The sequence below is a fragment of the Microtus pennsylvanicus genome, chromosome 9 (genome assembly GCF_037038515.1).
Source record: "Microtus pennsylvanicus isolate mMicPen1 chromosome 9, mMicPen1.hap1, whole genome shotgun sequence".
NCBI lineage: Eukaryota > Metazoa > Chordata > Mammalia > Rodentia > Cricetidae > Microtus > Microtus pennsylvanicus.
In genome coordinates this window covers 9,848,388-9,862,190 of record NC_134587.1, presented here as the reverse complement: position 1 = coordinate 9,862,190, position 13,803 = coordinate 9,848,388, and the positions used below count along the sequence as shown (strand labels likewise).

General features: G+C 42.4%; 1 protein-coding gene across 5 annotated transcripts in view; it reads right to left on the bottom strand.

The window, feature by feature from the left end:
- Nucleotides 1-5: 5 nt before the first annotated feature.
- The window catches only part of Gpr155 (G protein-coupled receptor 155), a 54,091-nt gene continuing 40,293 nt past the window's right edge, over nt 6-13,803 (bottom strand). For 4 of the 5 annotated variants that reach the window (XM_075984875.1, XM_075984874.1, XM_075984877.1 and 1 more), the window contains 6 exons: nt 10,964-11,068; nt 10,079-10,215; nt 8,354-8,449; nt 6,152-6,216; nt 4,798-4,935; nt 6-2,315 (listed from right to left, as the gene is read on the bottom strand). In XM_075984875.1, the coding sequence (XP_075840990.1) occupies nt 2,015-2,315; nt 4,798-4,935; nt 6,152-6,216; nt 8,354-8,449; nt 10,079-10,215; nt 10,964-11,068 (842 nt within the window). In that variant the 3' untranslated portion in view covers nt 6-2,014. Of the gene's footprint in view, nt 2,369-4,797; nt 4,936-6,151; nt 6,217-8,353; nt 8,450-10,078; nt 10,216-10,963; nt 11,069-13,803 lie in introns of all 5 variants that reach the window. The other variant, XM_075984878.1, reaches the window with a different exon arrangement.

Here is a 13,803-nt window from a genome sequence, read left to right as displayed (position 1 = left end):
GACAGTGCCAGTTAAAATAAGTATTTTATTGAGAAACGTGCTGTCAGTGAGAAGGGAACATACAAATATGTTCATCTAATAAAATTAGCTTATCCTTAATCCTAGAATTAGTCCTAGAAACATCCCTTGAAGGCCTCCATCATCTGAAACAGCAAATCACTCTGACCTATGGTTTTCTTTTAGAGCCTCCCATGGAAAATAATGTTTCAGATCCCACCATCTGTGCAAACAAAGGAGCAGACTTAATGCGGTTCGCTCACAAACAAAACAGACTCCTGCACTTGAACTCGAGTTGTTTGCAGGTGTGTGGATTCTGTCTGGTGTCACAAGAGGCTGCTGGAGCAGATGTTTCCGCACACTCCTAGGCGTGGGGAGTTACAGTTGGCCGTGTCTTTTATCCCCCTAAGTTTTAGAGTGATGTTTTTCTGCCTAAAACATCCTATTTCCATGATCATAACATAACTAAGTATCATTTCTTTTTAAATACAGTAGGCTTCCATGCAAGTTTTTTTTTAATTATGCATTTGCTACATTAAAAGGGTCAGGGCACTAACCCCATAAATAATTTTCTAGGTGGCTCTTGTATATGAAACACTATGAGATAAATAACGTTTAAAATAAGTTAAACCATCACTGCTATCTATTAATCAAGTAGTTGTTCAAAGACTGTGCAAATTATCTGAAGGTAAAGCTTTATCTGAAGGTGTTATGTTCTGGCGTGGAGAAGAGTGTCTCCTGAGAGAAGAGGTGTTGAAATGGGATTTGCCCTTCTAAGGGTGAAGAGACCAGAGCCCTTCCCTCTTGTGGGTGCGGCACCGGTGATCTGTGAACCTGAACCAAGGCCTTACCGGATGCTGAGTGTGCTGCCTTGATCTAGCACTTACTCTTACTACTTACTTACTGTAAGGAAGACTTCCTCTTGCCTGTGGGCTATCTCACTGTAAGGAAGACTTCCTCTTGCCTGTGGGCTATCTCATTTGTGTCATTTTTTTTTTAAAGGCCTTAGTGGACTAAGCAGCATCTGGTGTTTTTAGACAGGGACACATTAAAGACTAAAGGTAAGGATGCTAGAATTTTAAATTTCTGACTACACTTTTTCAGTTCAGGGAATAAAACGGATTTTCCTTCTACAACAGGATATTCTGAAAGTCCCAGAAGTAGTATGCATTATGGCAATACTTTTGATAACATTTAAATCAAAATGCTCAAATTGCTTAAAACTTTAGCTTGAAAGATTATAGAGATAATATTAATGTTCTTACTCTTCTCTTATTGGCACACATTAGTACTTTAGATAAAAGACAAGAAAAGACAAAGCTTTAAAATTGGTATTTTATCAAAACTAAATTTAAAAATTACTTTAAAAAATAGTAGGATTAGCCAGGCATGGTGCACACACCAAGAGGCCCTGAACTCAGGAGGCAGAGGCAGGAAGATCAGGAGTTCAAAGCCATCCTTGGTGACGTAGGGAATTTGAGGCCAGCCTGACTTCATGAGGTCTTATCTTAAAATCAAAACAATAGTTTTAAGTTCCAAATGGGTAGTATTTGTCAAAGAAGTGGAAAGAAAAATAAAAGCTCTTACTAGAACAAATAAAAATCTGTTTGGGGGAAGTGTTATCGATAAATGTAAAGTTGTCTTAAGGTTCATTTTTAGAGCAGCAAACCTGCCAAATTTGGCAATTTAAAAATAACAGCCAGTTGAATACTGACTTTGAAATTATAGCGAACATTTGCAGAAGGAGAAGATTTTAAAGTATTGGAACAGTGGTGCCTATAGCGATCATCACACCCATTATCAGAACGACTGACTCCAGGCTTTCTCTGGCGGGTTTCCTATGTGCTTTTCCAGCACATGAGGTCATAGCATGTCAGGACAGGGTAGGAATGCATTTGCCACTTACAGGAGAGACGACAGAGGCTCAGAAAGGTAACCTGTCCCAGATCCCACAGCTAAAAGTCCCAGGTGTGAGACTAGAGGGTACGAGTCCAAGTGGGGTTCTTGCCTTTGTAATTTAAGTCTTAGGGGAAAGTGAAGCTGGAGATGATTGGCCGATTTTTTTATAGCTCTCCTGTTGGGGGGTGCTTACGGCCACAGCAGGAGGACTCTGTTCCGGACTCTTCTGCAGAAATCGGTAAAACAAATACTCATCGCGGAACTCATATTCGTTGGTGATGTGTTGGATGACGCCCCCCTGCACCAGTCTGTCTCCGTAGATCACAGCCTCACCGCGGTCAGAGGCAAGGCCCACTTCAATTAGCCAGTTCACCAGGTCACAGCCACAGAAGGTCCCGGCAGAGGACTTTGCACCACACCTGTGTGTCAAAGGAATGATTCAGCCGTGTGTTCTGTGACTCTGGTATCAGCGCTGCGCGACGGAAGACGAGCAAAGGAAAACCAAAAGGAAGTGAGGACGGACAGCATGACAGAAACGGAAGTGTTCTAAACGCTACCGAGCCGCTACCCTTCCTGGCCCTGGTGAAAGATAAAATGAGCCAGTAATGCTTGTGAGAACAAACACCTCTTACAATGACACAGATAAGTGTATGGCCTGAGAGAAGTTCTTTCTGGAGGGGGAGCATGTGTGTGTGTGGCTCGTCCCTGTGTTTATGCATGTTTGAATGTACTGTGTGGGGGACGCATCTATGCGGAAGCCTGAATTTGACTGGGTGGCTTTGATTCCTCCTTATTTATTTATGCAGGCAGGGTCTCTTACTGAACCTGGAGCTCACCCAGTCCAGCTGGTTAGTTTGCCAGTGGCCCCAGACTGATCCCCTGCCGCTGTCTACCCACTGCTGGGATTACAGGCCGGGCCACCACACAGGCCGCCACTCCTGCCCAGCTTCTATGTGGACTCTGGGGATCCCAGATCCAGTCTTCGTGCTTGTGAGATAAGCACATTATCTACTGAGCCATATTCCTAGCCCCCCAAACAAAAGTTTGCCTGTTTTTTGTGAGAACTTTAATTTTCAAGAATGTAAACAGCTATGTAAGGTATGTGGATACTATATTGAACAGTGTACAGTAAAACAACTTTTGACAATAGTCTTAAATTTTTTTTCTACGTGTATGGAGGTTTCACCTGTATTTAGCACACACACACACACACACACAGGCATGCACACAAGCGCACAGTCATAAGGTAATAAAAATCAAGCTTCTTTAGGAAACGTGCTTTGATTTTTATTTGCTTCTGGACTGTTTAATATTTGTCTTCCTAATGCAAAAGTGGATTGCTTAAGTATGAGCAGATAAAGAGAAAGAAATGCAAAACAAGAGAACCAATTATATGAATTACGAACATTTTCCTACAAATGTGCACTAGACAGCAAGAAGCTCCACAAGCGTCAATCAAGCTGTGAAGTCTAGAGTGCTTGACAACAGGAAGTAGGGGCTGAAGAACAAGATGAAATGACAAATAGGTGTCAAAGACTTTAAAGCATTTTACTCGTACATACAAAGTTTCACATGTAAGAATGAGGAAAAAGTTAATAACAGAATTTTTCTCAAATATCTAAACTATCAATGTTGGAGTCACTGTCTGGGTCTTTTTAATGCAGAGGTGTACTTTCTGTCCCAGGCACTAGCTGGAGGTGTCTGTTTCTCGACTGCGGTGACCAGGCAGCTGTCACAGAGCCTATGCGATAGAACAGCGTGTCAGAGAATGTGACTGGGGACAGGCTGCAGATCCTGGAAAGGAGCAGGAATCAGCTGCTTCCTACCAGCTGGTGCCCATTCAGCCATCTGGGACCTGGTAGCTCAGCAAATGCTAGGAGTTCTGCTTCCTGGCAGTTGGCAAGCACAGTAACCTGGCAGATCCTGTGAGTTTTCTTATAAGAAAGTTTTAGAGCAATGTTAAACTGTTCAGACTATCCGCAGTATCCTGAAGCTGTGCTCAGCCTTCCAAGGTAGAAAAGTCACTTTTCTCTAGTTTATCGTTGTCAGTGAGTGGGCAAGGCTCATCACAGACACTGGGCCGTCAAAGTAAGCCCTTTCCTCTACGGTTTATTATTTTACGTATGTGAGTGTTTTGTCTACATGTATGTCTGCACCATGTGTGTGCCTGATGCCCAAAGAGGCCAGAAGAAGGAGTCAGATCCCCTGAAACTGGAGTGACAGAAGGGTCCTGAGCCACCACTGGATGCTGGGGACTGAGCTGGGTCACTGAAAGGACAAGGGCTTTCAACTGCTGAGCCAGGTTGAACAGGGTGGCACAGTGCTTAGAAACGAGCCATCCTGAATACTAACCTCCACACTTTTAGACATGCACCTGAAGGTACTAGGTTCCTTATTTTTTGCTTTGTTTTCTTTCCTCTTTCACGACAACTAAAACTATCAGCGCTGTTACATTTGATTATTCATAGTTTATCGTTTCCAGCTGCAGCATATTCTGGACCTTCGGGATTAGGGGACTAAATAAAATGCCACAAAATAGCGACAGGACTGGAGGTGAAATAAATATCAGAGAATAAGTTAAGAGGCAGGAATTTCACTTCATTCTCTTGACAGCATCGTTAGTAATATGAAGTGACATTAGCACTAGGAGATGAGAGTAGAAAATCCCTTCTAAATCCAGCGTTTTCCACTGCGCTAGGAGAGACACCAGTGGCCAACATGAAGAGAATGTTCATCCTTACCACACCGGAGAAGCTACCCAACATGAAACATAAAAATAAAAATGATATGCCATTTTTATATCTTATTCCTTACACTATAAACTCACCCACAACAATTAGCTTGTGAGACCCTGATGTTAACAACCTGTTGTCTGCGCTTCTGAAGCCTGCACCGGCTTACCTTCTCTCTCTGACGATGTTTCGGATGCACAGGTCACGGTGGTAATGGACGAACTGCTGACAGGTCATTTTGATTTCTTCAGAAACAGGGGACTCTCTGTTTTCTGCTGCTTCCTTACTGGTCCACAGGAATTCAAGCCTAAAAAGCAAGATTTAAGCAGGCTGTTTCTTAGGGAAAGAAAACAAGTGTGAGAAGATCCAACCTGTCTCACCAAGGGGCGATTCCAAACCAGTCACCAAAGCTCTGCTATCAACACCCAGATGGCATTCATCTCTGCACCAGAAATGCCCTTGTCCTGCATCTGCTCTGTGAGCAGGCTGGGGTGAGGAGTGACCCACTTCATACTCTCTTCAGACATGTTTGACCCACTTCAGTTTCTCCTAAGACGTTCGTTCTGTGTTTGACCTTTTTGAAGCACAGACATAACTTAGAAACCAAGCCGGATGTCTCAGATTGCCTCAGAAACTAAAACCAAAACTAAATGAACCAAGGTAACTTATGGATTATGCATTTTATTGCACCATTTCCAACATTAGTAGCACAGAAACAAATGCCAGAATTTGGGGTATAAAGAATCCGTTCTGTCTATCCAGGCAATACAGCTGTTGACAATTGACTTGGCCGGCATTATGAAGCTGGCAACTAAGGTCAGTGGCTTTTCTGTTATACTTTTCTTTTAGAAATGATTATGACCCTTAGCAACGACATCTTAATTACGACAATGATGGTGGTGATGGAGAAGGGGCAGACCCTGTTGACTGGCGCTCTTTACAGAGCAGGTAGGTCGGATCCCTTTAGCACTGCTAGCATCTATGAATTTTCCCAAGAGCACATGAAGAACAAACATTTCCCCTGCCTCTCTTCCCACCCTCTGTTGAAACTTTTACCTTGTTATTCTTCACAAAGAAACCTTGATCTTAGTTAAGAGAAACCTTCCTGGAAGCTGACAAAACCCCCAAAGTTGAGAGAATCCTTGAATTCTCTGTAAACTCTCAGATTTAAAAAAAGAGAAAGCCCACTGTCAAGGACAAAAGCAGTCAGACGAAGACTCTGACGGGGAGCACACCACCTACTACTCCCCTGCCAAGTTTCCTTTAACTGTGTGTAGTTAATAGCGCAGGTAAAAGTTAGTGCCCATCAGTTCTTATTAAAATACAAATTACATTGCTGGATTTGTAATACTTCTAATACTTTCTCTGCAATTATTTGCAACAAACATGTGATTCCACAGATTACCTTTGTGTGGTATTAGTGGTTTCTTAGCAGATATAAAAGTATAAAGGTATCGATATTTTAATAGAATGACCTTGTCATCACCTTTAGGTACATAGTATTATTTCAAAACTGAATTTACCTTCTTTTGAAAGGTAGGATGATTAAATGTTTATCCAACCCAAAGATTCCGAAGGAAATAAATCCCTAGGGGAGAAAACAGTCATTCTGTTTGAATTCAACCACAAAACCTTAAGACAGAAATGAAGACATTTAGTGCACGGGAAGCAGCTGATAGTGATTAGAGCAACATTTTAAATTCTGTATACAAAGCCGACTTAAGTTCAGTGCCTGCAGGCACACCTGACACCCTGCTTGTTGCCTCTTCCCAATCATTCTGTCCTAGTAATTATGATGGGTGCTGAAAGCCGGTGCTGAAGTACTGCATTTGCATGACAGCTCCCTGAAGCTACATGTTTTGGTTTCCCCCTTTCTGAAAAGAAAATCTGTGTGTGCCTAACTACTTAATATTTTTCCGTTGAAACTTCATAAATTTAACTAACAAGGGCTGTAATATCTAATTGTAATACAGTTAGTATTATGTTGTAGATAGAAAAGGTCCCCAAAGACTTATGCATTGCAAGCATGGGCTTTCAGGCACTGTTACAGGTGGGCCCAGAGGTGGGGTGGACACAGCAGCCTTCTGGAAAAGCTGAGCGTGGTCCCAGCACACATGCTGAGTGTGACTGAGTTCTGGAGGATCTGACGCCCTCTTCCAGCCTCCACAGGGCACTGCACTCACGCGAACACACCCCATCTCCCCCAGACACGCTGTATGACAGACATACACATAATTAGAACATTTTAAACACAAAATATTACATGAAGGACTTGATTGTCTTAAGCTGCAAAGAGTCAGAAGGGAGCATCTCACTACATCAAGTCCTGAAAGGGAAACAGGACTGGAGTGAGACTCTGTCTCCTGCCTTTGAGCCACTTGAGACAGAAGCTGTGTAGGCAGAGTGTGGAGCACATTCCTGCCATAGTTCTGGAAAAAGCCCTGTGCAACGGAGCTTGCTTGGTTCCCGTCCTAGAGCGGCTCAGTCTGGAGTGGGCTTTCTGAGTGCAAAATGCTGAGGGGGGCTGTGGATTTACAGCCCAGAATTTCATGGTTGGATAATGTCAGCTCTTAAATAGTATCACAAAGTGAGACTGGTATCAGATGGCTCTGGGCGCCTATGTTTGTCCCTAATGGACGATTACATAATGTGTTTCTTAATACTTTGCTGGTTTTCTTCCAATAACAATGTCAAAACAAACAGGAAACTCTTCGAGTGGAAGGCAAAACCATCTAGGAGCAGAAACTCACAAAGCTCTAACTGCCTAATATGGCAAAATATTTCAAATTTAATAGGTGGTGATTTCCAACACAGGCATTTTTCAAATTGACATTCAGTTTATGCACGAATATTCTCTAATCAAAAAGTAAGGGTTTGAGTTGGGGATGAAGTTCAGTGTAGTTATATGCACCACATGTAACTGGTTCGCCTAGCATGTATAAGAGAAAATTCAATCTTCAGCACCTTCAAAAGGAAGTGGTAAGCAAAGTGGGTGGATGAAAAGATGAAATTTTTTTTGCAGATATTTGCCAGAATTTAAAATGTTATTTTTCCTTAAATAGTCATTTTTTGTTCCAGTGCTAGGGATTAAACCCAGAGCCTTCAAGATGCCAGACATTAAATATCAATTTTAATAGTAAGCTGAGAGGGAAATGATACTATCTATTGTATAGGCATTTTAGTGTTTACATGAGATGATGAACATAAAATCCTTAACAAGGGTTGGTACATGGTAGACGCTAGAGGAAGGCTACTACTGTGTCTGCTAAAATGTATTTATTTTGTCACATGATTTTTGAAATACTGATTTAAGTGCCTGCCATTCCAAAAGCAGGCAATGTTTAGTAGTGTAGTGGCCAAACTAAAAGGCTCAGGGAAGCCTGCTATTTTCCAAGTGAGTTATGAAGATTATGAGAAGTTTAAGAAGAATTTGGGGACATCTTGTTCCTACTTAAATCATTATTCTTCATCTCAATGCCAAAGCAAAAAAAAAAAAAAAAGTCTTTGGTATTTCTGATTGAAACACTCAGCGTACATTCTGATGACTTCAACCAATATCCTAATTCATCTCTACTGGGAGACAGGCGGCAGCTGTCAGCTGTCATACACACCAGCAGCTGATAAACAAACGGAACCCTTCGGATAGAAAAGAAAACAACGTCTGCATCCCCCCCATCCACTCACCCAAGAAAACAGAGCCCCCTCGGTGCTCAGTAAATAAATACCTGGCCGAAGTTAAACACGGCACAGAAAAACTGCAGTTCAACATAGAGCCGCCCCGTCTCGTGGTTGAACAGCCACCACAAACAGCTAGAGAGATTCTGTAAAGGGAAGAGACAGGTACTTCAAAATTAAGCATGAGAATCATTTCTCTCCATCCAGCACACGCTATGATAACTTCTCTAGCTGATAATTAGGGGAAAAAAGATTAAAGGAGAAAAACACCGAGAGAATCTACACTTGTCTTTCCAACAAGAGGTTTCCACCTCTCCTCTTGACAGATGCCATTCAAACTGTCTATTCTGAACAAATCCACAGCAGGAAGACAGGAGCCATAATACAGGAGCTTACATAATGTATCAGGACTGCCGACTAGCCTACACAGCATGGATTTTAAAATTAGCTTGACACAATAAAACAATTATATCACTAAGCAGCAGTTCTTGGCAGCAGGTCTTATTTTTCGACTTTTGCTCTTGGATGGCCGTTAAATGTTGCGAGCATCCAAGTGCACAAAGACCGCAGAGGCTGTTGGCCCCTCTCCCATCTCTAGGGAGGCACACTTGAACCGTCTTAAGGGATTAAGTGGAACAACTGATAACACACAAATGAGGGCAACAAATAAAAGCCCTTCTGTAGTTAAAGAAATGTACACAGAAAAGTATTGAGCTTATAAACCATAACCCTGGGAATCCTTCAATACTAAATGGCAGCCCGAGGCCTCTATGAATATATGAATACACACGACTCCTTTGGGAAAGGATCAGTGGAGTGCACCTGTGTCACCGAAATGCTTCTAGACTTTGGTGCGGACTGCTCAACTTCAGGAATCTACCAGTAGAAAAGACAATGCCTGCAAGTGTTTATCAGGGCATTTTGAAAAATTATGAACAATTCATAAGGAAGTGCTCTTCATTCTTTATTGAATAAATTATGATGTTGCTTTTCTGTGGTTACTGGAAGGTAATTTAAAACAATGGCTTTGAACACTTCAGTCAAGTAGCCTCGTTAGACAGGGGTGAAAAAAAAAGCAACATCGAAGCCTAAGTGTTTTCCTGTGTATGTGTTTGCCTGGTGCCCACAGAGGCCAGGAGAGGGCGTCAGATCCCCGGTGGTTGGAGCCGCTGAGCAGCTTTTGTCCTCTATAAGGGCAGCAAGTGCTCTTAACTGCTGAGCCATCTCTCTAGCCCCGGGAAATTATTTTTAAAAGTTTATTTGAAAAATATCTTTAGAGAGATAATTTAACTATCTGTCCACTTTCAGGAGTAAGTGGTCTTGTATACATCATGGAAATACTTTGTTCTGACAAACTCCAGATTCAAGAGCACAAAAGTCTATACGGAGAACAGACCAGAGAACAGACCGTCTGGGCGGTTGGGCAACAGAGCGAGCGACTCATTCCTTGTCCCTCATCCTTGTGCCTCAAACATCGAGCTAAATTTTTTTTTTTTTTTTTTTTGGTTTTTCGAGACAGGGTTTCTCTGTGGTTTTGGAGCCTGTCCTGGAACTAGCTCTTATAGACCAGGCTGGTCTCGAACTCACAGAGATCCGCCTGCCTCTGCCTCCCGAGTGCTGGGATTAAAGGCGAGCGCCACCACCGCCCGGCAATCGAGCTAAATGTTAAAATTCAAATGACCTAGCCACCATACTTCTGCAAAGTAGCAATGCGGTTCCTTTGAGAGAAGGCAAATATTTAAAGAAGCCCAGCTAGAAGCAGAAGAAGCCATTACAGCAAACAGGCCGATGATGAGAAGCAAACACAGCAGGACGTGGCGAGTCAGTTGTGGGTCTCCAGTCTGCAGGTACTGCTCCTCCTCCTGGGCTAGGATGCAGCTCTGGGAGTCACAGCGGCTCACACAGTGGTCCGCTGCAAAACAGTGAGCACAGGTGTGATTATTTCATGGTGACGTCCCAGGAGGGACAGCACAGAAGCTCGCTCGGTTAAGACGCGGGATCGAACTGTCAGCGACCCTGGAGAAGGCCCTCACGTTATGTTGGAGAGTCTCTCTGAGGATGCAGAAGCAGCGTGTGGCAGTTCCTACCACACACTTAACAAGGGTTTCCGTCTACAAAATTTATGTTATATAATAAATAATGACATAATTTAGACATACTTCATATAGTTTACACATACTTTTAAAGGCTGAACTAATAAAGTTTTATCTGTGCTAAAGCCACAAAGACTCTATTGTGTCCTAGACTGACAAAGCATGAAATAAATGTCCTATTACCTCTTACATTTCATGAAAGAGCTCAACTAATTAATTAGTCCTGATTCTAGAGAACAAAGCTAGGGGGAACAGTCTCAGCTTTTAGAAGAAGAAAAAAGGCCAAAGTTCAGTGTTTCATGAATTTCCCACTTCAATTAACCTTTGTTTTTTATTTTGAAAAGTATTCAGGATTGAACCTAGCGTTTCATGATGTTGGGCAAGTACCACCGAGCTATACCCTCAGGCATGTGGGTTAAATTTATTGGGAAATCTATTTTAATACTATCTTTAAGAATTTTATTTTTTAAACGAGTGTTCTATTTCTATCATCATGATCTTATTATTACTTTCTCCCGTCTTATTGGAAACATATTCTCAAGCCATGTATAGTCCCAGGGCACTTACTTTTCTCAAAGGAAGAAGGCATAGGCCCACTGGCACTTGTGTCTGTTACTGGCTCTATTGATGGACAGCGTAAGTCTCCATTTCCCAAGGAGCAAGAGCAGCAACCTAGACAGAGGAAACAGTCTATGAAGGTAGAGCCCAACCACAGAAGAAACGCACAAGTTCAAATGATGCCAACCATGCCCGAGCCACTCAGGATGTCTCCATGAAAACGTTTTCTGTTCGGGCCTGTATCTACGTGTGCCTATACAGCGGTGAGCAGTAAACGGGGTCAGACAAGTGATCAGCTCCCTTAGAGTCCCCTCACTCGATGAGACAGGGAGAAATGTGGCCTACATCAGCCCGCTTGCCTGTGACTTGGACTAGCTAGCTGCCTGCCCCAGCTATTGGATAACAGGCATCCCCTTCTTCCTGGAAGCCCCGTCTGGACACGGCTATAGAATCCTCTTCTAGGCTCATCTCAGCAGTCCCTTCTTCCAAGCCCTTCTATCTCACAAGTCTGGAAGATTCGGCTGAAGCAGCTCTACCTTTTTCTTTACAAGCACACACGGCTGAGCCTCCAGCTGGTTTATAGGCAGGATGCTCTACCCAAGCCACAGTGAGCCATGCTGCATAGCTGTAATTTTCCTCTGTGCTGTTTACTTATATATTTGTTTATTTAAATGTTTATTTCCTCGGGTAACTGCACACAGTGACCTTTAAATATTTTTTACAGTTATATAGGCATGGGACTTCCTGATATGGATTGCAAAATGAATAGAAGAATAACTTCAGTGATAAACTATTAAAATGTACATGCTAGGATATGAGTAATACTTAGACTTAACCTCTCCTTGATAATGTACTTAAGTTCTTAGGTGATATTCTTAAAAATGAAAGGATTTCAAAGTACAAAAGCTATTATCTATAAACCATTACAAATGTCTTTTTAATTTTAAGATAATAATGCCACCTCAAGGTTAAAAACAGAACCACAGAATAACAGAAAATAAATTATCTTGTCTAGTTCTCTTCAGAAATATGAAAATTTAAATAATAAAATCACATAAAAAAGACATAAAAATTAAGGAACCATGTGAGGCCAGAACATTCAAATAACATAGTTCCTGGGAATGAGCACCTGCATGCACACGGATGTGCATAGAAATAAGCAGTTATGGCCTCTGGGAAAAATTACTTGGCAGTTTCTTCCTCAAACATAAGGGTTCATCAGTGGCTGTCAGCTTTCTCTTTATTAGACAAACATTTTTTGTTAAACAAACTGTTTTTATTTATTTTCAGGATTATTTATTTGGTGTTTCGAGACAGGGTTTCTCTGTAGCTTTGGTGCCTGTCCTGGAATTAGCTCTTGTAGACCAGGCTGGCCTCCAACTCACAGAGATCCGCCTGCCTCTGCCTCCCGAGTGCTGGGATTAAAAGCATGCACCACAACCGCCTGGCTGGTTTATTTATTTTTCAGATTTATATATTTCTGTTTTGTGTACACGAGTGTTTTACCTACATGTGTGTATGTGCACCATGTGTGTGTCTGGTGCTCAAGGGGGCATCTGATCCCCTGGACCTGGAATGTGAGCCACAATGTGGGCACTGGGAACTGAATCTAGGCCCACTGCGAGAGTAATAAGAGTTCTTAACTACTGAGCCATCTCTCCAGCCATATTAGCTGAACTCTTGACCACATAATAAAATGTGATCCGAATTTCACAGTATTTATAACACAAAAGTCCTGGACCTCTAACAAATGTGCAACAAGAGGCAGAGGTAGAGTAACTATGTTGAGTCACCAAACTAGAGAAGAGGCCGGGATGGCCACTTCCAGTAAAGCAGAAGAAAGCAGGATTTAGGAGAGAAACGTAACCAGACCTTTTTCCTTAGCAACATGTGTAAACAGGGACTTAAGTAAGTATTTCACTCAAGCACTCTCGGTGATAGTATCAGAGAATCATGGCACTCATCCAACTATATTCCATATAAAAATAATATTACTAAGTATGTATGGTAAGTTTGATACCTCACTAGGAACTAAGGCTAAAAGACAAATCAGAAGTGGTATTTACAGGCTTCTGGGCCAAATGAACAACAGCAGTTATCAAAAAGAGAGATGAGGGAAGAGGCTGTGGATATAGTGCAAGGGGAGAGCTCTCCCCGAGTGTTCATGAGGCCCTGGGTTCAATTTCAGCCCCACAAAAACAAAACAAAACAAAACAAAAAACAGCAGTGAAATTAGGGTTGTAAAAAAGGAGACAAAAGCATAAATACTTCGGGTTTCTTGTGGACAAAGCAGAGAGCTGTCCTGTTGATAACATTGATTCAAATTAGCTTTCTTGCTGTGGATAGTATCAAGAGGGATTAAAGCCTATGGCTCAGTTTTTTGCTGTTTCTAAGAGTCAGGTGAAAGGTGAATGTGGATGTCTCCCAAGGGTCTCACGTCCCTTGCTCGGTGCTTCCTAGAGATGCTACCCTTGTAGCAGCCATTTAAACATTCAAGGAGGAAGACGCGGCAGACTGCCTGACGGTGGTGATCTCCTGGGGCTGCCGCAAAGCAGACTGGTTTAAAGTATAACTGCGGTATAACAGACAGTGAGGAAGGGAGGAGGGCAGGTGGGATCTGAGACCTATCCTGGGCTTGTGGAAAGCAGAGTCTAATATTTTAGCAAAGGCATCGCTGAACTTCAATTTTAAAAGGAACACGGTCAAGAAACTTGAAAGAATAAAATTCTGATGATGTCATCACAAATTGTCAGCGAGCCCAGGTTGAAGGGCTTGGCAGCAGAAGCAGAAGAGAGGTGGGATGGTATGCATGCCAGTCTGGGGCAAGGATGGAGAGTCTGTAGACAGGA